At 40.3% G+C, this 25,700-nt stretch overlaps 1 protein-coding gene across 8 annotated transcripts; it reads left to right on the top strand.

Annotated features, from left to right (window-relative positions):
- The first annotated feature begins 1,215 nt into the window (after positions 1-1,215).
- On the top strand, positions 1,216-23,988 carry LOC131356192 (histone-lysine N-methyltransferase ASH1L-like). 8 transcript variants are annotated; one of them, XM_058395120.1, is made up of 16 exons: positions 1,217-1,405; positions 4,021-4,666; positions 5,327-8,855; positions 13,597-14,302; positions 15,234-15,328; positions 15,571-15,644; positions 15,741-15,783; positions 16,019-16,085; positions 16,458-16,551; positions 16,637-16,689; positions 17,151-17,329; positions 17,836-17,952; positions 18,151-18,205; positions 18,321-18,435; positions 21,404-21,680; positions 22,086-23,988. In XM_058395120.1, exons 2-15 carry the CDS (start codon positions 4,136-4,138, stop codon positions 21,509-21,511), a joined length of 5,766 nt encoding a protein of 1,921 aa, XP_058251103.1. In that variant the 5' UTR covers positions 1,217-1,405; positions 4,021-4,135; the 3' UTR covers positions 21,512-21,680; positions 22,086-23,988. The 8 variants fall into 8 exon arrangements, with proteins under 8 accessions (XP_058251137.1, XP_058251113.1, XP_058251120.1 ...); XM_058395103.1 differs by having other exon boundaries at positions 17,151-17,366; positions 17,840-17,952; XM_058395112.1 differs by lacking the exon at positions 1,217-1,405 and adding an exon at positions 1,530-1,681 and having other exon boundaries at positions 17,151-17,366; positions 17,840-17,952.
- The last annotated feature ends 1,712 nt before the right edge of the window (positions 23,989-25,700 follow it).

Here is a 25,700-nt window from a genome sequence, read left to right as displayed (position 1 = left end):
CACCCATCCACCTACCCATCCATCCACACACCCACCCACCCATCTAACCATCCATCCATATGTCCACCCATCCATCCGTCAATCCATCTATACATCCAACCATCCGTCCATCCATCCCTTAGGAATTGGGGCATATGGCAGGGGGCAGGGTGCCAACCCAATGCAGAGCACAATCACACACACACACACACACATTCACACACTACAGACAATTTAGAGACGCCAATCATTGACTGAGGGAAGAAACCGGAGTACCCATATAATACTCAGAACAACCAAGCATGATGCATACAAGTCAGAGATCCCAACCCTGGAGTTTTTAAAGTAAAGTAACCATGCTAACCTATCTATGTGCCCCTATCAATGACAAAATCATTAATAATTGAACTCATTTGAATGATCGAATTAACAATAAACCAATTTGCTTCAATAACTGCCTTCTGAAATGCTCAACTACTGCTGTTGCACATGGTTTCTTTTTTATTTGTTTGCTGTTTTCTCACTCGGATTTATTATAGCACGTCTCATCCCTCCATTATAAAGTTATGGCAGATTTCAAGTGGGTGTGTTGGCTCAAACTCAGGATTGAATGCCACCTCTGGTGACTTACAGTAGTGCACTTATTTTGGATGACACCACGTTCAAGTAAAAAAAAAAAACGAAGCAGAAATCAAGCAGCCATGGTGATTTTGCAATCTTTTTGGACTTGAGCATCGATGCAGTCCAACTTGGTAGAACATCAACACATCCAAACTATGTTCTATCAGTAGGCCATTGGAGAGAAAAAAAATCTTTGAAATTCGAGTATTTGGAATTGAGGTGATGAGTAGTAACTAAGTGCAGACTGTTTTGTTGTTGTTGTTGTTTTTTGGTCGAGAATCCATCAGTCCATGCCACGCATCTGCTTCAGGTCTATTACGGGTACATTTTAATGAGTTTGTTTTTTTCTGTCACCTTCTTCTCCAGTCATGGACGCTAGGCAGTGCTCGTTATCTTCTGTTTGAATAGGTATGCTCACGGTACAGCAACTCCACTGGTCGCTTAAGCGATTACCTAGTAGTAGTGGAAATGTGGGTACACAATGTACGACTGTGCTTTTGATGTAAAACAACTGCGCAAGAGACGGATTAGCGGGCGGGAGAGGAGAGGAGTGGAGGGGAGTGGAGGGGAGGGGAGGGGAGGGGAGGGAGGGAGGGGGCAGCAGGCAGGAGAAGGGGGAACTTGAGTGTCGTACGCAGTTGCACAATGTTCATCTTCACGGCTCCATCAGTGCACGGAAAGCTCACGCAACATCCCTGCGCTTAGCGTTTCGGCTCAGTTGCGCTCACGCGAACATTTTTTTTTAATTTTAGCTGGAGGGATATACTGCGCGCTGTGAGAGAAAAGATCTTCTCGCGTGGCGTGGGTAAGTCCAGCTTGGTTTTCATAAAGCGACTTGGAAATGATTGTGTTCTGAATCGCCTCCTCCTCCGACTTTTTTTTTTAGACCTCATTTCGGAGTGGAGCTGAGCTCCGCCAAATTTGAGTGTTCATATTTAGGCCACGGTAAACCGTTACACTTTTATTATATTATTCCGGCAGGAAATTAGTTTGCCTGTTTCATTTCATCTGCACGAGATGAACACTCTATATCTCCTGGAAGCTGAATAATCACAGGCGTCCCATCTCCGTGCCTGCCTAGGTAACTTAAATATATATATATATATATTTATATATATTTTGAAGACTCCCCAAGCGTAGTATTTTGCGATCTCCCTCTGCATGACCTAATGCTTAAGGCAGCACCGTTATAGTCTATTGTCAGTATCGCTTATTTACTGACTAACACCAACAACTGTGCATATTATATAATGAGCTGAGTGTATGAGTCGACTCTCCTGCGCGAGTACACAGACACGCGCACACACACACACACACACACACACACTGCGTGTTCTTCTCCACTGATGTGGCGGAAACGCCATTGTAACGTTGCTGCTAATTAATTACCCCGCGTTTCTCTGGCCCTTCTTCCTCGTCGTGTTGTGTTCTAGTTTATTCTATTTTCGGAGCACCAGCTTATATCTAGGTCAGAGAAATAGTGCAGAAACGGCAGTCGTTTGGTGGTTTTAAGTTCCTCAGATGAGTCGATGGCAATCTCGGTCTCTTTTCAGGAGCAGTTCATGGAGAACTCAATTCAGTGAGAGAAAAGCAGACGAGTCTATCACCTTATCCATGTTGCTATTCTTACATACTGCTATTTCAAAATGTACAATCATGTCAGCTTTCACCACTGTGCTGCCCGCCAGACTCCTGGTGCCGAAAAAATTATGACTGATATATCACTGATCTAACAGATATATTTCTGTCAAGGTATGTGTTCTGAGAAACTATTCCAGGACTGAAAACCCCTCTTTTTATGGTACGGCTCCTGAGGAACTATCTGAAACGTAGTATCTAGTCAAAGGCTGATTGCACTTGACGAGAGAAGGACATGAGTGTATCCTTCATGCAAATGAGAACTACTGAAATAGACCTGACGAGAGAAAGTGTGAAAGTGAGATAAAGAGGACAAGAAAGGAGGCGAGGGGATGGCTTGCTAAGTGAATGCTTTGCATCGGTGGAGTTCAGAATAGGAGAGAGAGAGATTTAGTTGTGAAGAAGAAGGGAGGGGTAAGAAACATGGTGGCGGAGAATTACTTGAAGAATGTCTGAGGTAATTTATGGATTTGGCCAAAACAAAAACAACCTTTAGCGAAGATGTCAGCGTCACTACTATTCAAGCAAAGGGTCCTTACAGTCTTATCTGGTCTGGCCAAAGGGTTTTCTGTCAAATAGGAGCTATACTTTTGTCCATGTGTTTAATCGGTTGATCTTCAAATGAATATTAGTTCATATTCAAATTCTTAACCCCTGGTATTAGAGTTGAAGAGGGCTTATTGTCCAGCATGTAACTTGTGACTTTTTATTCAGTAATTTAATGTGATGAGTCAGTCAGTTCATCATTATTAGCCTTTCACGTTGCAGTGTAGAAAGCAAGGAACTGTTTTTGCTATTATGGAAAGTAATAAAATGGATAAAGAGGGAGGGGAAGCAGTAGGATTCTTAGAAGGGTTAGCAAGCCTGTGGCAAAACCTTCATAGAAAGGAGGTAGACGTAAGATGAATGATTGCGGTAAACTTTGAAAAGTAGGCATAGTTCCCAGTGTGAAAAAAGACCTGAAAATACTCTTTTTTTTCCTCTTTGCTCTTGAACTGTGCTACTAATAGCTCTAGTGTATGTATGTACACAAACCAGCTCACTCTGCTCTGTGCTGTCTCTGCTTTCCTCGGGCCATTTTTCTTTTTATCATTCCTTTGGGATTATTTTTTCTGGCAACAAATACTAAATGGAGTCTATTCTGATATACTCTATAAATCAAACACCTTTGAATGTTTTCTGCATTGAATTGGTATATTGCTTTATTTTCACCACGGGGAGGTCCTGGATACTTCAGCTATTAATCAGGTGCTGTTTTATTTATTTAAATCCAGGCGGTATTGATGTTATTCACCGACTCTGCCTCAGAGTGATTTGAAATGTACGGTGTCAAGTTTGTCGTTCAACACCTCTAACGCAGCTTTAGATTGCATGTCCTGGGTTGTATTAATGTGTTCTTTCCCTCAGGCAATAGGCTGAGCTGTGGATTTTATGCTTCCCCTGTGGAAGTTAATGCACTGAGGTCATCATTCAAGATTGTTCTTAGAAATTAGCTCACACAGTGCAGTAAAGCACCTGCCTTTTGGAGAGCCCACAAAATAGTTTCGACTGACTTTTCTAGGAAATAGACTTTAGCAATAGTCAGTGTACAGGAATGTTAGTTGGTGAGATTTAGATAGATAGATATATAGATATATAGATAGATAGATAGATAGATAGATAGATAGATAGATAGATAGATAGATACTTTATTCATCCCGGTGGGAAATTTACAAGTCATGATTACAGCCGTAGTATAAAATGAATAATAATGCTGTTTTCTTTACTTCTCTATTCCTATAGGCCAAGAATATAATGAGAGAAGACAGCACCAAGACGTGGATCTGCCATTATCTGAATTTAATAGCCTAATAGCTCTGCCTTCCCCTGCAAATTTGTTTCTATACTGAACTTCCAAATGGATAAAAAAAGGAAGAGTGATTTACCTACGCCAGCACCAGAGAGAGGAAGAGAGTTTGAGGGGACAGAGGGTAGGAAAAAAATGAGAAAGACCAAATCAGAAGAACTGGATTTCTTCTCTGAAGGAACTGATGGCAGAGATAAACAACTGCAGGATTTAGCAGTTAAAGAGGCTGACCATTCAGAAGCTAATATGAAAGGGAAGATCAGACCCGGGGCAAAGCGAACCAAGAAACCCCCAAAGAGCCTTGAAAACTTCATATGCCGACCTTCTGTTCGAATGTTTCAGAGGCCTGAACCTGTGGGGCAAAGCGTCTGCAAGCGAAGAGATGGTATAAGTGCTAAAACTAGACGCTACAGTCAATTATGTCATCCTGTCCAGAAGAAATGTAACACTGACTCATTGGAAACAAAAGACAATTCAGCTATGACAAATACTGATCCATCAGCACTTTCTCTGTCCTCTCTCATACCTTCAAGTATCATATCTCCTGCTTCAGACTCCCCTACTACAAGGGCAGCCAAAAAGGTAGGAGCCAGTCATTTTATGCTGGACATTATGTTTGTTTTATTAATGTCTGAAATAATCCACTAAAGGTCAGAATAAAAACAACATGCCCTTCAGAGTGCAGCAGGAAATATTATGCGCTGAACATCGCCATGAAAAATATGACGTGAAACTTTCTCTCGTGAGCATAACATCTACATTTAAAGGATGCACTAGATAGTTTTTTTAAAAACGTGAAATCTTTCCTTATAATCTATGCTACAGATGTGTTATAACATTTAACTAACAGTTAATCTATTTTTGCCTCACCTACTTTCTCAGCCTGTTGTAACTTGAGACTGTGTCATTTTTTTTTCACTCTCTGTGAACTCTCTTTCACTCTCCACCTTCCATTTCACATTTAGTCATTTCCTTTATCAGTGTTTGATCAATGAATACCCTCCATCTTAATGTCTCTCTATCATTTTGTTTTAGTTGCTTTATATTTCTATGTTTCTCCTGTCCTGTGTGGTCGTGTACATTTTGTTCTTGATCTATATATTACATTGACAAGTAGTCATTTGAGGGTTTTATGAAGAAAACATGGAAAAAGAAATGAAAGGAAACTTGGATTTTGAGGTATACACTAGAGTGCCCATTTATAGTGATCCTCTACTTACCATGCATCATCTATTTTGACAGGTTCTCCCAAAACAAACTAAGAAGACAGATTTAAAGTCAGATATAACACTACAGGAAACCCCACAGTCATCCAACAAACTGTCAATTTCTCACAAGATAACGCTTAATACTGAAATAAAGCAGACATATTCCTCCAAAAATCCTCCTGACTCAAATTCCACCTATCAACAGGACTCCAGCCCACATGAGTGCATTAACATCCTTAATGAGGACATGGCACAGAAAGGTCAAGCCAGTCCAAACTCCAGTTTTGGAAATCCAAGTGAAACCAGTTTACATGCTGTGTCATCCAAGTTAACATCCTGTTTTCAAAAAAATGCCTTGAAATGCAATGAAAGTCATTCAGAAACGCCTTCAAGTTTGCATTTGAATACAAAGAAGGGTGAAGGTTGTGTGGATGATCCCAACCATGCTGATGTCAGAATAGTAACTAATGAAAAAAGTAAGCACCAAAATGGCTCCAGACAAGAGCCAAGTCCTTGTACAAATGACCTGCCAGAACACCCCACCTCTTTCCAAGTAACTGATTCCCCATCCTCCAGTAAGTGCACTGACACCACATCAGATCTGTCAGAGAATAGCAGAGGAAGCAAAGGACAGAATGAAAATAAAAAAGACCTAAATTGGTCTCCAGAAATAAGTATAAAATCCCCCAGAAATCCTGTTCCTGAGCACAAAAATTATGGTAGCCCAAACGGATCAGCTAATGATGAGCATGGAAACCAGGAACAAATTGAAGTAGACTGTTTGTCTGACACTATCAACTCTCTAGGTTCTGCCTTACATCCTCAAGTATCTCCTGCCCCAGTACCGCCTCTGATGGATGACTTATCATCTAGCAGCAAGCAAGACAAAAAACTGTCAAAGAAACGACAGATCAGAAGCCTTCGCAGTAGTAAGTTTGCAAACATGGACAATGAATTTAATCATAGTCCTGTTGCCAATAAAGTACTAGAGAGTGGTTCACAAAATGAAACTCCATTCCATAGTTCTTCAGAAACATTGTCCTCACCTCAGGGTGAACAAAATCCACTTGGACAACTTCCCAAATCAAAACTGTCCCCAAACTCAAAAAATCTCAATTCAGAAATTTCATCTTTAAATAATCCACCATGTAGAAAAAGGGGTAGACCAAAATCTAACAAATCAGGAGTACATTTTGAGGCAAACAATTCTCAAGTGTCTGTTGTTAATCCCCCAAATGATGAAAACCCAGAAGACCTAGAGCCGGAACTCGATATGAAGCAGACAAGGCCTATGGCAAGAAAACGTGGGCGCCCAAAACAGTCTTTTTCCATCCATGCACAGGAAACTCAGTCAAAATTAATTTCTAAGAAACAGGACCCAAGAGACCTTTATACAACTTCCAAAGACAAAGCCAGAAACATTCAAAAGTGCAAGAAAAGCAAGAGAGTAATAATGAAGACAATCATTGGAAGGATCAATAAGATGAAAGTGAAAAGGAAAGATCAAGTGCTCACACAGATTCTGTTGGGACAGAAGCAAGGTGACACTCAAGAAATTTCTCACGAAGACACAGAGAGAGATGCGTGCAGTCCAGATTCTACTGCAACACACTCCTTATCTTCCCTTGTATCTTCTTTTGGAGGTAAACTTGGTTCTCAAATTAATGTCAGCAAAAGAGGAACTATCTACATGGGGAAGAGGAGAGGTCGCAAACCAAAATGTCAAACAACCTCCAACATTTCCACCCAGAAATCTCCACAGAGGTTACCAGACAACCCAAAGTTCACCCACAAGTCTACTTTTGTGTCATTAGATACCCAAAGTATCCCTTTATCAGGCTCCTCTAACACACTTAAAAATATTGCCTCATCGTCGTCATCGGGGAGAAGTTCACAGATCAATTTTAATGCCCCCAAAATCAAAGCAACTTCCTTTAAACAACTGAGTGAAAATTCCCAGGCTCACTCTGAAGTAACACTGACGTGTAACAGTGGGGAAGGAATTAATGATAACACCACATCAGACAGGGGCGAGAGGAATAACAGGTTGGATGAAGGCATGGGATTTTGTGCAGCACCAGCCCCAGGTGCTGTATTCACAATGTCTGGTGTTCCTGGGAGTAATTCCTTTCAGGGTAGACCGAGGGCTCTTTCCTCCTTGCCTTCAGAACGCCTCTTTTCTGCTCATTTGCCATTAGGCTCTGGTAGGCCACAAGATTCCAATCCCTCTTTGCCATTCACAGACCAAGAAGCGCATAAGTTCAAATGCCACAGAAAGGGCCATCACTGCCTTAGTCGAGAAAAGCTTAGAAGACATAAATATAAGTGCAAGAAGAAGTATATGCATCTCAGGGCCAAACACCAAGACCCAGACTTCCTTGCAGATATTGATGACCTGATTGTAAGACTGAGCAAGATCCGTATCGTGCAGCGCATCACCCGAACAAAGCTTGGTGAAGATGGTAACATAACTGGAAGAAAGACTGTAAAGGGCAAATGTCAATCCTATGATCTTCAGTGCCTACAAGAAAAAGTTCACCCCCCCGCCATGTTTCAGATTAACCTCAGCGGATACTATTCACCACATTCGGCCCTCTCCTGTGAACCCCTTCATTATGTCAGAATGGCCAATATGAGAAGGAAACATGGTTGTTCCACTGAGCCAAGCGAACAAATTGTTACACATTTCCCAGTGATGCACAAACTTGGATACCCATACCCAGGTGGTGGCTTTATCCATCCATCCTACAAAGTACCATTCACGACCACCTCTCTTGGTTTCGGACTCTGTCGAGGATACCCATCCAGTGCGTTATATCCACTCCCTTTCCCGCCATCATATCTGCACCACTACCCTAAGAACCCTATTATAAGCCCATCTAAGTTTCACAAGAAGAGGACCAAGTTCCCAAGGCAAGACTCTGCAGTTTGGGGACAGAGCACATTCGGGACATATCCTAGGATGACCCCGCACTCCTCCTGTGACTGTTTCAATACAGAAAGTGGGCAAAGGCAGAAACAGAAAGAAAAAGGCAGAGGAAGGCGGGAAAAACATAGCGTGATGACAGAAAGACAGCATGGAAATGATGCACGTCTTTGGCTTAATAAACACACAAAAGACAATGAAAATTCAGGAAGCTGCTCGTTTAACTCTCCTTCCCCCTCCTCTTCCCCAGTTTTCCAACAGAAAGACAAAACCTTTCCTTTTACACGTTTGAATCCATCAAACCTGGGGCAGGGAGGAGAAGTAAGATGGTCAGAGCATCAGCCACCATGGGGTCTTGGCAACAAAAGCCTTAACCAGCCTGCTGAAACACTTGAAAACAATTCAGTGTGCCATGAGAAAGGTCCAGAGACTGATGGGAACCCGACATCAGCTCAGCAGTTACATAGGAGAACTCAATCTTTCTTAAAACAACCTACACTCATTAACGGTACACCGAGTCAGAAAAGGTTGGCAAAGTCAAGAAAGAGTGAAGGACTTACTGGAGTCTCCAGTGTTCTAAGGGAACAAGCTAAGACATCTGTACAAGACCTGTCTTCTGGAGATAAGAGAACTCCAGGTAAGAAGGCGTCCAAATCTGTTTGTTGTTATTATTTAGTTTTATGGCCCGAATGTATATTTTTGTTTTTGTGTTTATTAGACTTTTTTTTTTTTTAAAGCAGGGAAGTACATTGTGCAGATAAATCAGAGCAGCTTGTATTATATTTGGGTGTCTTTCCGCTCATTTACCACCCACTGTTTAACTGGTGGCATAAGAAATGAGAGCACAGACTGCTTTTTTTTCCCTGTCTGTGTAGTTACTACTACAGATTCTAGTTGGCAGGCAAAGTGCTTTCAGATGTGTAAGTGCTTACGTGTGTTTATATATGCTACAGATATGCTATGATATGTGGTGTCCTGGCACTCATCTTATTGTTAACTCTATGTAGACCTGCTGACTGCAGCATGCAATACTTTTGTTCTTGTATTATTTTGCCGTGATAGTGCTATGTAAATGCACGCGAAGTGCAGGTGCTGGATTGTTGCGAATTCCTGCCTTTTGTGGCACTTCTATAAATCAAAGTGTCTGCCCACAGCAGCCTGTATTCACTTTCGAAATCATCCTCTGAAAAGGACCTTGCTATTGGAAATGTGCTTCAGGTTCATTTGTATTTGTTCGAATCTGCTATTAGCTGTTTAATGAGTCCCTCTAAGACACCAATGGAATGGAAGTACTATTGAGCTTGTTGTTGTTTGGTTAAACATATGGCAAGAAACAAACCTCAGCATGTGAGGAATCTATCTGAAAGCACTGGGTGGTGCATCATCATTGTGGCATCCTGGGGGTATTTGTGAGTGGAAGTACAGACTTGCCAGGTTTTATTATACACCTATGTTGTACATCTTGTACAGATCTGTCCCCAACCCTAGGACTCTTGCTGCTATTTATTTGGCCAATGGACCATTCTCAGCACTCTCAGCAGAGTGAAACTCCATGTACACTTCCTGAATATTTTATTAGACACACCCACCTTATTAGTCCACCTACCTCATATTTCATGTCTCCGATAATTGTCCTTGCACTTCATCAGTGTCAGCGTCTCACCACTGGACTGCTGTTGACTGGATGTTTGTGTTTGGCAGACTTATTTCAACATTGTATTGACACAGAGGTGACCGCTGTGGTGAGAAAGGTCTACCACTTGACTCTGCACAGTGGTGGTCCTGATGTGGTCTCTTTGCTCTGATGGATGGGGTAAATGAGAGCTGAGTAATTGTGCATAGGAGCAGAAGGCTTACAATAAGTAATTGCACACTCAAAAAATGACCTATGTGCTGACTTTACCTAATAAAATGACAACTCATTGTACAGACTTAGTTAAGATATGCATTAGGTAGGTGAGAATATATAGGTGAGAGGTAGGCAGGGGAGACGCTATAGGAGTGGTGGCAGTTTTTTATACAGTCTGTCCTTCATGAGCGAGCTACTGTAGGTGACTCAATTTATTTTATGGGATACTCAGGACAAGCACTGCTGTGGCTTTTTGAAAGGCATTCAATAAGATAAAAAAAAAAAAACACGTTTCATATTGAGCTTCAAATGTAACTGTATAAAATCATTTTAATACATTTTCCCCTCAGAAAATGTATGTAGTGTTTTTATTCCCAAAACACTGGGTTTAGAATTAATATTTTATGAAGCCTCGGCTGGAGAGAATAACACAACTGAGACTCTGCTAGTACTGCCTTAAAAGCTTGAACATTTCTAGGAAGATTTACTATGTAGAACATTTTCTCCTTCATATACTTACTGTAGGTAGGTTTGGAGCCATTATTTTGTTGAAAGTTCCATCTATGACCAAGACAACTTTCTGGCAGAGGTCAAAAGGAATGCTCGTGTGTCCTGTTCATGTGTCATTTAGAAGTTTAGAGTTGTTTCAGAAACATATGGCTCAGTTGACTGATTCCATAAGAGCATAAATTTCCATGTAGTAGCTTCAGAAAATGTGTTATAAATATGTAATTTAGGTAAATGCTTGGTTTATTATTTGTTATAGGATTTGTTCCACCAAAGCTGTTACATTAATGCTGCTTAATGACTTTTATGATGAAAGATACTGCATTTGAATGTCACTGCCTTTAATTGGCTGTTTTCTACCATGTTGTACTCTGTCTTAACAAACTCACTGTCTGTGATTGGTGCTGCAATGATTGCAGAGAGTTTGGAGTAAGAGACTGTGGCAGAGTACACTTGGATACGGTCTTTGCCAAGGGGCAAAGTACATGCAAATAGAGGGCACTTTTGAGCACTTTTTTAAGCCTAAAATGAGAAATGGGACACTCTACGGCCTTGTGGACTTAGGACCATGTACACACACAAGAACCGCATATGCACTAGATGGGGAAGGGCCAAAGGGATTTTGTGAGTATGTACTCCAGGGAAATAGGAATTGGCCTCCACCCGAAAGTCCCATTAATTCTGTATTTGACGTTTTTTAGTTAATGCCATCTTTTAGATCTGGTGGCAGTACACTCGATTGGTTTTTTTATATCCCTTGTGTTAGTCTGGGATGGTACTGTGAGTTCATTTCATTTAGAAGGAGCTTTTAATGAACATAACTGATAATTTGATTAAATGTTAAAACCCAAGTATTGAGTTACATATCAGCTACACAGAATACATTTTATTGGACAGGAATGAGCTTGGGGTTATTTGCGGTCAGCTCTATTCATGCACACAACCATTCTCACATTCATACTTAGGCTGACAGAGACGTAACAAGTCCCTCTGAAGCACTGGGAGCTGTGCTGTACAATTCATCATTATGAATTATGTGCTTACGCTGTTATCTGCTTGCCAAGGAATGTCCATTTAGACTCCTGCTATAGAGCTCCTGTCTGCCAGTGGCCAATATACACCATTCTGTTTGAATTGGAAAGGTAGAAAGAGAAAAGTGCAGGCATTCAGCAGTGGTAAGGAAATGTGGTTATGTGGGTGGGGGTTAGCCTGGAAATCTCCAAGTGAACTTTTACAAATGGCTGTGAGGGAAGAGCGAAGGAAGAGAGCTGTTTTTGTGAAAGCCAAAGAGTATATTTGGCGAGAGTACATCTTCTAACTAGCTTCATATGTGCCTCCTGAGCACTTCCCCACCCTGACATCTTTGGTCAGACCTCTTTCCCTTTATCTCGTCCCTTGTTCCTTACTTAATCTCCTCCCGCAAACTTGTTTGTTCAGTCTAAAAATACACCTTGGCTGTTGATGTATTTATACTTAAGTGTTGATAAGACAGAGGTAAATTTAAAGCGATCTTGGTCTGGCTCTTATCCAGCCTTGGAATAGCTCATCCATAGATGTACAAAAAAACAACGCACAAGTCATATTACAGCACCATGGCCAGGTTGTTTTCTCTCACGATCTCATATGTTATCTGCCTGTCTGCCTTTCTTTCTTTTTTTTTTCCTTTCAGAGGTTTGTCCTTCTGTCTTCTTGGAATGCTCTTAAACAGAACTGAAATATAACGTTACTCCCCACTATATTCCCTAATGTATGATGGTTTTGTGCTGTAAAAAGAGGTATTTGATGGTGTGTATTAGAGCACACTCCGTCCTGATTTCACAATCCTTGTCCTGGAGACCAAGGGTTTGCTGCGGAATGCTCTTGAGTGCGGCTCTGTGAAATTGATTATAGCTGTGTCTATCCGGTAGCATAACGACTAACTGGAGTGCATTAAATGCTAGTTTGCATGTTAAAAGCCTGACTCTGGTCATTTTGACTTCAAATGTCACTTTAAAAATGGACATAGTTGGTGATCAGCCTTAAAATCTCTTCATTCTTATATTTGAATTTTTCAGCACCGAGTTCACTTTTTCAGTTTTCTTTGTGTAAACATGCAGCTTGGCGTAATGGGTAATTTTTTTGTCCAAAGTGCAGGACAACTGACCAAAACACCAGACATGTCTCAGAATAAGCTCATTATATTAAACCAAAAGCTTCTAATTCTAACAATATAGTCTGTCAATCAGAGTTCAGTGACATTAAGAACTTGCGCACACACACCCACACACACACACACACACACACACACACACACTCATATATCTGTATATAATTTTGGTGGTTAATTATGCATTCATTAAAGCAAGTCTAAAAAAACTGTAATGCCAAGCAATAGCATCATGTGTTTGAACTGTTTTTAGATCAAGATCTCAAGAATCTTTATTGCCAGGCAACCATGTTGGTGGAATTTGGTTTCGGTCCAGCTCCGAGTGTGCAAGTCAAGAATGAAATGATAAACATTACAGAGCAAAACAGACATCATTTAAAAAAGGACAATGGAAAAAGGACAGTAAGGACTGTGAGCATTAAAGAAATCAAATCCATTATTATAATTATAATATATTATTGTATCAAGCTTAAGAGAGATTACAGTAAAATTACAGACGTAATTGGAAAGGGTAAACAGGACAGCTGAGATTTTTAGTGACTGTGGGAAAGAGACTTTTTATGAAGGGTATGTTTTGGAAATTAGGAGACCTAAGGCTGAAATATGATGTATGCTGTGTGGGAGTTGTCACTTGTGATTTTTGCAGCTGTTTTCCTGGTGGGCTTGATACACACAGAATGAATAAAAGAAAGAAGGTGAGAGTCTGTAGATGGTAGAAAGAAATGTGGATGAGGTGGCAAGGTGTTTTATATAAAACAGGTTTTTGTGAATCGTTGTTGGTTGTTCCTTGTTATTTAATTGCTTTATCTAGCTAATAGTTTATATTTAGAGATATACAATGAATTTAACAGGGCTTTTTTCCTGCCTTGTTTACAGGTATCGACCAGGCAGGTGTTTTTCCCAAAAAGCATCAGTGCAGTGATTCTTCATCATGCAGAGAACCAGAAAAGATGCCAAGGGACCCAAGGGGGTTTAAAACTAAAAGGAGGCTTTTGATTAAGAATAAATCTAACCATGCTCGGCAAACCTCATCTCTTTTAAGGGATGAGCAGTCACACCCAGCAGCCAGAAACACTCCTTCAACTTCAAGTGCTAAAATACAACAACACTTTAAGCCACCGAAACATCACAATTACGAGGGACTGGAGTCTGCAGATGGCAACGGATTCAAGAGAAGAGGACCAGGACGACCAAGGAAGACTCCTAAACCCTCTTCTCCACCTTCGCCATCTTCATTTTCTAGTCCTGAGCTGGACTCATCTTTGTCTATAGAAAAGCCAGTAGAAGAAGACAAAGATAACAGTGACACGGTGTTGGAAGTCATTGAGCTTGTCATTCATGGAGAGCAAAGAAGTGGGAAGAAAAGACAACTATCTGAAAGTGTGGGAGATGAAGAGCAGACTCAGAATGAAGAAAAAGATGTGACTGAGCAGTCTTCCACTCATTGCCATATGTGCTCAGAGCCTATTGATCCATCACCAAGCCAGGTTGAAGACAGTGAACCCGAGCAGGCCACTGCATCACTACCCAATAAGAAGTATTTATGGGCAGGGCTTTATTCAGATGTTTATAAAAACGAAGAGTAAGTTCCCACACCTCGGACACATCACATGTACACTCACCAGCCATTTTATTAGGAACACCTGCTTATTCAAACAAGCCATCATGTGGCATTAGTGCAATGCATAGAAGCATGCAGATACAAGTCAAGACTCAAATAACCATTCTAATAACCATTCAAATAACCATTATAAGGATGGATAAAAGTCACCTTTTACAAGCTGTCCACATTCAGTGAGTCTGTGCCCACTGCAGCCTCACCTTCCTATACCTGACTGGCAAAAGTATTACCCAATGTGGTCTTTTGCTATTGTAGTCCATCTGCCTCAAGGTTTGGCATGTTGCGAGATGCTTTTCTGCTCACCACAGTTGAGTGGTTGAGTTAGCTGTACCTCTGTCCTCTTTCATGAGGAAGGCAACGAGGCATTCCCACAGTACTGCCTCTCATTCTATGGTGTGTGATGTTGGCAACATTCTGTGTATTCTCTAGAAGCTGTTGTGAACTGATGTGTGAAAAATCCCAGGATATCATCAGTTTCTGAAATACTCAAACCAGCCCTTCAGGCACCATAGCAACCGTGCTACTGTCAAAATCATAGAGATCACATCTACCTCCATTCTGATGTTTCATGTGAACATTAACTGAAGACTCTTAATTGCACTGCTGCCACATGATTGCATGAAAGTGTCCAATGAGTGTACATAAACATACAGGATTTAACACTGTAACCTCTGCTCACTGTGCACAGTAATTCAGCTTAAAGAATATTATTTAGTAACTAGTCTGAGTTATTCAGTTAGTCCGGACCTTTCAGCAGGTGTTGGATGTTTGCATGGTTAAGTAACACTTGCAGAGTATATAAGTATATCTAATTTTAAGAGAAGCTTGGTGAACATCATTATCATTAAGAGGTTTGAGTTTTTGTGTTTATTGTTTTTTTTGGCTTCGTCAGCATTCCTGATCAGCCTCATGAGCTAAGTCTAGAGGGTCTAGAGTACAATCCAGAGGAGCATGAATATGGCCTGCTTCCTGCACCACTGCATGTGGGTAAGTTTCAGTTTGTGTTTTCAGTTATTGTGGTATCAGGGTCGTACAGAACCACAAATCATCGCTTTTGTAGGAATAGTTTAAGATTAAGAGAAGAATATAGGTTTTAGATGAAAAGAAAATGATAGGGAAGCACTTGAAAATGAAGTCCTTTTTTGCTGCATTTATTGGACTATGTGTAGATCTTTAATCAAGTGTTCTGCTCCTGTATATGTGTGCTTGTCTGTGTGAATCTGTGACAGGAAAGTACCTAAGAGTAAAACGGATCAACTTTCAGTTGCCCTATGACATCCACTGGCAGTATGCACGCAACAAGGTGCTTTTAGTTTCTGTTTTTTTAAAAAAAAAAAAAACATTTCCAGGAATACGACCCTACAGCGTTCATGATGTGTATGTTTTCCCCTCTCTTCAGCTATTTGAAAAACCTGTTACTCTACCACAGGCATCGCCATCAAGTAAGTGTGTGTGTGTAAGATGTCTAAAATAACTCTGAGTAATATTGAGGACAAAGACACTGTTGTTCTTGTTCGTCTGACTTCAACACAACAGTAAATTTGTGTTATCTGTCATTATGGCTGCCTGATTACTTCTAATGTGTGTATATATTTATACTACCCTGTGACATTTTAGACTAGCAGGCTTTTATGAATCCTTTTTTTTTTTTTTTAATGGCTCTCTCTCCGACTTCAGACAGTTCCTGTAACCCCCCAAACAGCAGTGCACCTCAGTCCTGCTCTGACGATTGCCTCAACACGACGTAAGAACAAACATACACTTTCACATAAGGTCCTCCTTATCCACAGGTATTAGGAAACGTCTTGTTGAAAAAAAAAAAACAAGCAGTGCCGCACTCAAAAACAGGGCTGTTTTTTTCATTCCTGAATGAAGGGAGCGGAGGAAGTCAGCAGGGCCTTGCTTTTCTTTTGACTGGAACAGGGCCTGTAATACATTCCCACAGAGCAGCTTACTGACTGTGCCAGATATTGTTGATACTTTGCTTTCATCTCTGACTACATTTCAGAAGAAATAGTCCTGGGTGGTAGTTTAAGTCATTGTTTTCATACTGTGGATACACTTCTGTTATTTTTTTTATTTACTACATAATTCTGAAACCATGCATGATTTTTAGGCTCAGTGATGACGAGACTCAATCCTGTGATATGGACAATCACACGCATGTGTACGAGGAACACCATCAGTGCCATCATCACCTCACACAACAGGTAACACATTGCACACAACCTACTGGTGAATGACTGTATACTTAGGCAGATTTTTTGTTATTGTTGTTTTTCTTTCCATTTACAGGAGGAAAACAGCGACAATGAGAACTTCCCCTCAACCTTATCTAGTGAGGAGAGGTACCGGAAAAATATGTTTATACAGATTGAGATTTATTGTCTTTATAGTTCATCAAGCTTTCCACAGTGTAATCTTGTGTGTGATGAAACACGTTCTAGATCAGAGGACTCAAAAAAAAAACGTTTTGAGGAAATGACCACCGAATGTGTAATCTGGGATAAATGTGATTAAACTGGCACAGCATGTACAATATACATAGGAAAGTCTTATTCACTCACCCCAAAGACTAACTTTAGCCTTCTGAAGCCTGAATTTTTTATGACCAAGCTGAGATTATAATATAAACCCGAAGTTAGAAATGTATATTGTAGTTGTTTTTAGATTTTTTCTCTTGTGACAGGATGAGTAAATTAATTATGGGTTAATAAACGCGTTTAGTTAAATGTATTATAGTAACTGTCGAAACACACTCTATTTCGCTTTCTCTTTCTCTCTCGTCCCCTCTGCACCGTCATTTCAGGAGTTTTGTAATGAAACATGGTGTCTTCCTGGTGAGAAATTACGAGAAGATGAAGGCGAGACAAGCGTTTCTTCTGAGAGAGGGCGCGAGAGAGCAAGAGAAAGAAAAGGAGGAGGACAAAGCGAGCGGTCAGCAGAGTGAGGGTAGAGACCTTGGAGAGGATCCAACCATCAAGTCAGGTCTAGGAGTGTGTGTAGTTGTTGGCGACATGTGCATGTGTGTATGTATTTGTTATTTATTTAGCTTGCATCATATTCATAATGCTGTGAAGCATTTCTGTATTACAATAAGCCCGGAGTCTCAGTTGCTCGCTCGGTCGTTAATAAATTATATAGTGTTTGTTTTGCTCGTTTGTTTTCTTCATAATTCGTCACCCCATCTGAATAGAAATGTGATTGCATGGTGTGATTACATACTTTTCCCCTCCTCATAGCAACCCTCTGCCTTCTTGTCTGTCCTTCATGTGTCTTTTGCATGTTGTAGGTCATAGCATTGGTTCTCGTCCCTGAAAGAACTTTCCAGGAAAAGAAAATTCCTATTCTCTTCAGTCTGTTTCAACCTGAAAGTTATTTTTCTCCATTTAAAATGGAAGACTTGCATGTTTTTAGTGGAGCATATTTTCGCAAAATAAATTTTCAATCTTTTTTTTTTTTTCAAATTGTGTGTATTGTTCTACATGTCGCAGACAGGTGCCAGACTGAGCAGAGGTCATGTTCTGAAGACGGGGAGCATATAACATTCCAAAGCAGAAATCTCTCACACACACTTCAAGAAATCTGGGACAGGATTGTTAGTTGCAAGGGTATGTTTACAAACTGAAATTTGTTCCGATTTTGGATCTCTCTTGCTACTTCTGTCTGTCTCTCAGTCACCTCATCTTCTCTCTTTGTCTCTTCTCTATTTCCATGTCTATCTCTGTTTACCTCTTTCACTGTTACACTCACTCACGCTCTCTCTCTTTCTCATTGTTTCTATCTCTCTGTCTCTCTTTGTCCCTCAGGATCATCTGGACAAACCCTTAGTGATCCTCTGCTAAACCTGTGCGCAAGGAAAAGGTGAGTTTGTGTACCAGAAAGCACAGTATTTTTACAGACCACTAGATGGAGTATGGACCTTTTATGGCATGACAACATTTGCGCGTGTGCGTGTGCATGTGTTTTTATACTTTAGGTCTGATTCTGCTCTGATGGACCTCAGCATGGTACAAAAGCAGCTCCAGTCAGGACACTATGAGAGCCTGGCGGCCTTCCACTCGGACATGCTGACTGTGTTCCACTGTGCAGAGGTCAGTGTGTCCTGCGCTTTTGTCCTCCCGCATTTATCCTCTACGCAGAAATGTGCTATTTTAGTGTCCTAAGCGCTCACTGACACTTTCAGTGCTGCCTGTGATGTGAGTGCTCTTTCTCTTTTTCTCTTGCTCTCTCTCTTTCTCTCCCTGTCTGGCTTTTGTGACAGCTTTTAGAAGAAATACATTGCAGCATTAGGATTATATATAGGGGTGTTATGATATGCCAGCACACTGTAAAAAAAAAAAAGGTTGAGACAGTTACTGCATGTTATATATACATATATAAAACATATATACTCGTATAAATTCTATAGGCAGTGATATATCTATTGATATATATATATATATATATATATATATATATATATATATAATACATAAAATAAATTAGCCTACTTTTTAATGATTAGGAGGATTTCGCTATTTTAGACCTTTATGATAAACAATTTCATCAGTTTAAAAAATCAATAAATGTTTTCTTTCAAGTATGATGAGCTGCAGGACCGTGTTATTTAATGTCCTGCATAGCTGTTCTCCTGCTTCCAACATGCAGCCTCCTTACATTCAATACATATACAGTTGCAAGAAAAAGTAAGTTAACCATTTTCAGTTTCCTGGTTTTCTGCTTAAGTTGGTCATGAAATTTGATTTGATTTTCACCAAAGGCAAAATAATCAACAAACACAATATCCCTAAGCTGATAAAACACAAACAGTCATGATCTTTTTTTATGTCTTTATTAAGCACAGTCATTAAACATACAAATTGAAGATGGAAAAAGTAAATGAAACACTAGGCTTCTGGTGTCACTAAATGGCAGTTGGAGTCAGATGTTAACAAACCCAGAGTCCAATCAATGAAACAAGAATAAATGTGTAGTGTAGAGCTAAATTGACTTATATAAACACCCGAACAGTGTCAGTGTGCTATTCACAAGCAGCATAAACTAATGTGAGCCATGCCTCTCAAAAAAGAGATCTCAGAAGACCTACAATCAAGAGTTGTCGATATGCATGTAGCTAGAAAGGGTTACAGAGTAATCTCAAAGACTTTACATATTCATCAGTCCACAGTTAGACAAATTATCTACAGTATAAATGGAAACAATATGGTACTGTGGCTACTCTCCATAGAAGTGGACGCCCAGCCAAGATCACTCCAAAGGCACAACGCAGAATGCTCATTGAGGTGAAAAAGAACCCCAGAGTAACAGCTAAAGAGTTAAAGGATTCATTGAAGCTGGCTAACGTCTCCGTTCATGAGTCAACCATACGCAAAACATTGAACAGGAATGGTATCCATGGAAGGACACCACGAAGGAAGCCATTGCTCTCCAAAAAAAAACATTGCAGCAAACCTAAAGTTTGCAGAAGACCACCTGGACACTCCACAACACTACTGGGAAAATGTATTGTGGACAGATGAAACAAAACTAGAATTGTTTGGGAAGAACATGCAGCGCTATGATTGGCGTAAAAAGATAACAGCAAACAAACATGAAAACACCATCCCAACAGTGAATGTATGGGGAGGGAGCATCATGGTTTGGGACTGCTTTGCCTCCGGGCCTGGACGGCTTGCCATTGTGGAGGGGAAAATGAATTCCCAAGTTTATCAGGATATCCTAAAGGATAATCTCAAGGTGGCTGTCTGCAAGCTGAAGCTCAGAAGAAGATGGGTGATGCAGCAGGATAATGACCCTAAACACAAATGAAAATCTACTACAGAATGGCTTCAGTGAACGTAAAATCCACTTTTTGGAGTGGCCCAGTCAAAGCCCAGACCTCAACCCAACAGAGATGCTTTGGAATGACCTCAGGAGAGCCATACACACCAGATGTCCTAAGAATATGGGTGAACTAAAGCAGTTCTGTAAGGAAGAAAGGTTCAAATTACTCCTGGACATTGTTCAGGTCTAATTCGCAGCTACAGGAAGCGCTTACTTGAGGTAATTGCTGCCAAAGGTGGTTCAAGCAGTTGTTAAAGCACTGTTTCACTTACTTTTTCCACCGTCACTTTGCATGTTTAATTAGTGTGTTCAATAGACCATGAAAGATCATGACTATTTGTGTTTTATCAACTTAGATATATTGTGTTTGTTGATATTTGTGACATTGGTGAAGATCAGATCACATTTCATGACCAATTTAAGCAGAAAACCAGGAAACTGAAAATGGTTCACTTACTTTTTTTTGCAACTGTACACATGTACATGGGTATAGGAATAAACAGAGATGCCAGCCAGACACAAACAATATTTCTGGTGTGATGGAGGAAGAAGAAACTACATCTCAGAGCCAGAATGCTGGCCAGTTAACTTGCTGACTTTTTCTCAAGGGCACAAAAACTCTCTGTGCTACATTAGAAGAGTATAATGACTATGGATACATAAAGTTATACTCTCCTCGGGAATGCTAATACTCATTCGTTTTCTTTCGTTTGTATTATTTGAGATGGATCCTGGTGTCCCATTAAGTTTCCAGGATAGTCTCCGAGTATATCCTAGTGATATATTCAGACGTCCTTGCTTCTTGTCTTTTTGTCAGGGGCAATGTCTATTTGTTGTCTCAGATGTTAAATAGCATTAATATTGATGTACACATTAACACTCATATAACATACTGTACATTAACCGAACTTGCATCATATAAAACAGTGATAAAGTCAATGATAATAGAACTAGCCTCATTACAGAGTGTGAAGTAAATAATTCATGAAACAACTTAACGCTTATGCAAGAGATTAAATCATCCCAGGTATGACCAGATTCTTGCAACTCACCATGTACTTCCTGTATGGAGCCCCAGCACCTGAATGCTTACCTGCCTTCTACATTTTCCTGGTATCAGATGCCACATTGCTTAAAACCAAAGACTGCATTAGACTCAGTGTCATAGCAGGTGTTTGTACAGTGTGTATGAATTCAATAATATAGCTGGTGATCAATCTTATCTTGTGTTATCAGAAATACTACGGCTCTGAGTCTGCAGTCGGGCGTGATGTGAGTCAGTTAAGGGCCTTATACCACAGAGCTCACCAGGAAGCTTCAGCCCACATCAGCAACTTCCTGTAAGGGATAAGAAGCCACGCCCACACACCTACCTTCCAGGGCATATTGTGGTTGTGGTTGTGACCATGGTAACACACAGGCATGATGGGCCTTCAAGAACAGGCAGGCGATGCCCTTCAATATCAAAGACCTGTTGTGTGGTGCGCTTACACAGGCACTGAGCGTTAAACAGGTAAGAGCCACAAATTTACAGAAATGTACACTGTTTGATAAAGTAATATCGCCTCCATTTATGAGGGACACAAATTATGTTCGGTGCATGTGTAGGGGAAATTTTTTGTCAAGGTTTGCTTGTACTTGGGCAGGATGTTTAGTGCAATATACGAAGCTTGAAGTAATCTACTGTGGTGCAAACCGTACAACAGTACAAAGGACACTTCATGGATCAGAGACTTTTATTCCCCTCTGTTAATAGAGGCTCACAGCGGAACCATTACTCAAGCATTTCTTTAAGTCCTTCATACTCGAGCTCTTCAGTCTCAGTAGTATGTGCTGTGATGGCAATGTGTGTGAGTATTTTATTACCGTTTAATGGGACATTGTGTGATTGTAGCTCTCTCTTGTCTTTTATGAACAGAGCCCTGCTGGATGGGATGCTTGCTGAGAAAAAGATTAAGACTCAGAGATCCATATTTATTTAAAAAGGGTGGACATTTCACAGAGGAGAAAAAGACTGCTGATCTTTAACAAAAAAAAAAGGACACTTCTTCATTCCATTTTTCTTCCAGTTTTATATCTTGTCAGTTGCCTTGTTCAGATACGTCTTCAGTATAAAATCACAAAAAAAAGCATGGGGTGCATGAAGCTGTGGGAACGGGAAATGCTGAAGTAGTTAGTTCAACTTTGGCCAAGGACGTAAACAATCATACTAAATCTATTTTAAACAATTGTATAGAATTGTAAGTTTATTATTTATAATGTGTTTTTTCTTTACATTTGTTTATACATCATTTGCCTTGCCAACGACTGCATAGTACCAGTGATATAATTTAATGTGAAATGTGCCTAGTAATAAGCAATAATTGGAAAGCAATAAGCTACTTTTTTTGTTTCATTGTCACTATACTACTTTTTAAAACTCCTTTTATGCTGCCCTCTTAACTTTACACACCAGCCTGAGAGGTGATGTTGGGCATTTTTTTCTAATAACATCCAACTCCAGTGAGGTTTCATTCTTTAGTAGGAAGAAATAAAGTACGCTTTTGCAGGGGTTGGGACCCTTTTCACCCTGAGAGCCAAATAAAAACAAAGAAGCATACAGTCTCACACTAAGCATACAGTTTCTAATTCACTCCCAAGAAAACATTTCCCTTTTTTGTACAGTCTCCACACTACTGGCACAGCAAAAGAATTTCTATTCCCAGCTTTGTTCATCCATGCTAGCATTTATTGCTGGCTGGTTTCCAGTTTCCACCAGGGCTTGGCGTAAGCTTTTTTCCATGCTGTGTCAAAATCATTGCAAGAAGAAAACGTGTCTTTACATCTGATATTTGCACTGAAGCATTTCGGTCGCTACACAAAAAGAGATCCAGAGTCCTTCTCACCAGATGCAAATTTTCATTCATTTTACTTCCATTTCAGCTGTTTGTTTACTTTGCTTAGATAGAAAAGTAACTTAAACCGGTCCCATTAAAATCTAAAGCTTTAAGAAATGTAGGCAACTTCCAGGTGAAACCCATAAAATATTTGAAAATGGAATTGTATTTGAGTTGTATTTAATAAAAGAGGAAAGGAGCCTAAAGGGGAGTAATAGAGAAATAATGCACAGCTCTTCAGTTTCCACAAGTTGATGAAGATTTTTTTCAAATGTACAAATGAGAGCTTCCAGTTTTTTTGGGTTTTTTTCATTCAGAAAAGTGACTTGCAGTGTACAGGTGCTGTAAAACTATCCTCACAGTGTAAAACAGTTACTATTAGGGTGTTATAAACCAGAACAGAAGTAAGATTATGGCATGAAATTTGGTTCCTGCACAAGTGGCCTATTGTGACTTCCAACTCAAATCAGTGTTGAGTATCGTAAATATGTGGCGGGCTAGGGGGAAAAAAACTGGTTGGTGGTAACTGGTTGTTACTTGACTTTAAGAAGCCATAGATATATAAATATCATCAAAATAGATTTGTGGCTATCTTTCTGCAGGATCAAGTACAGCCAGTTTAACAACTGCAGCAAGTCTTCTTAAAGATATCTAAAACCGTGCTAGTTTCAAAATATCTGTGATCACATTTTTAGTTTGCTATGTGCCATCCTAAAATAGACAATCATTTAAATACAATTTTCTCCTGTGGTTTGTCATAATGTTGAGAAGAAAATGTCCAAAATTCACTAAATGTTTTCTCCAGGCCACCACATATACATGGCTCAAGAGTATTAGGGTCCCTACCCCTGCCCTGATCTGTGGTGTAGTGGCCGCTCAGGAGGATTTTTTTTTAACTGTTTAGGCTTTGTGTTTGGTCTTAATAAATGCCTCATTTATTTCTTGTGTCTTGTGTGTCTCTGATTGATTCAACGCTCCTTACTACCCAGGTCAGTGTGAAGCTCCAACCCAGTCCATACCACACTGATGAAGAATGCAGTGTGATTGCTAAGCGCTTTCTGTCATGCTGAAGTACTTGCAGGCTACCAAAATAAAATGCAGGAGAAGATTTCATTTTGTCTCGTGACAAGTTGAGGAGAAAATCGAGGTATGAGCCGGCCTTCTTGGAACTATGGTAGAGGTGTAGCAAACAAAGAAAGCCTGGAAAAGGCAATGCATTTCACTACTGGCCCAGAGGAGGAAACTGTTATGTCATTGTTCATTTCAGGAGTTTGAATAATAAAAGCTCTGATGCGTAAGCATGGGCTTGGACTGTTGTTGCTCCAGTTTCAGAAAGAAATTAAACTATGACTCATTACTGACATTCCCATGAATGCTCTTTGTCAGTGCTGGTAATGATAATTAGGTGCATAATTACTGTGAACTGCATAATATTAGGGAAATAAATTATTTTTCTCTCTTTTTTTAATCGTTTTTTTGGTTAAAACACCATGTGGTCAAAACCACCTACTTGCCAAATTGTCAGCCATCACCCAATAAAACTTATGTCCCTGTTCCTTATGCACTGGTTCCTCATTCCATCAAAATTCCTCATGCTTGCTTATGCACAGCACAGGTTTACCCAGCTGTCAGCTTACACAACAGTTTCTTCCAAAGTAAAGGTACGAAGCCTAATACGTGTACATGACTGCAATGAAATGCCCAACACCAGAAGGTGAGACATTCAATCTGTGACCTTCACACCTCACTGTCCTGGAAGCTAGAAGCCTCCTCAGTGTTATATTAGATTTTTAAATGGCATATAGCCAGGCTTGTGCTTTACTCTGGGAAACTTGTGAAGCCCAAACCTAGCTCTGTATATTTTCCATAAAGGAATATGAGACACTAGTAGATCTATGAAATAATCTTTATTGCTGTGTTATGAGTCACTTCATCAAAAAGGGCTCTTTAATATAGTGACAATAATACACTGTAAATACAACAACAAGGCATAACTTTATGACCACCTGGGCACCCCGACTGGTCTGTTGTTATGCAGCCCCATACGCAACAAACTGTGCTGCACTGTGTATTCTGACACCTTTCTATCAGAACCAGTATTAACTTTTTTTTATTACCTGGGACCATACCGGCCAGCTTTTTCTCCCCACGTGCATCAGTAAGTTATGGCCACCCATACACCAGTGTTCCTTCCTTGGACTACTTTTGATAGATACTGACCACTGCAGACCGGGAACACCCCACAAGAGCTGCAGTTTTGGAGATGCTCTGATCCAGTGGTCTAGCCATCACAATTTGGCCCTTTGACATTGTCTTCCCACAGCCGCTCTCCCCATATAATACACCATTAAGGAACACACTCACAGGAACTCACTTAGAATACAAAAGATCTATACACTAATCAAGCATAACATTATGACCATCTGCCTAATATTGTGTTAGTCCCCCTTTTGCTGCCAAAACACCCCTGACCGGTCAAGGCATGGACTCCACTAGATCCCTTAAGGTGTGCTTTGGTATCTGGCACCAAGATTTCAGCAGCAGATCCTTTAAGACTTAAAGGACTTACAGGACTTAAAGGATACTTTTGATAGATACTGACCACTGCAGACTGGGAACACCCCACAAGAGCTGCAGTTTTGGAGATGCTCTGATCC

Source organism: Hemibagrus wyckioides, linkage group LG01, assembly GCF_019097595.1.
Source record: "Hemibagrus wyckioides isolate EC202008001 linkage group LG01, SWU_Hwy_1.0, whole genome shotgun sequence".
NCBI classification, from domain to species: Eukaryota; Metazoa; Chordata; class Actinopteri; order Siluriformes; family Bagridae; genus Hemibagrus; species Hemibagrus wyckioides.
The sequence above is the reverse complement of the archived record's forward strand: the minus strand, read 5'-3'. Positions and strand labels throughout refer to the sequence as shown.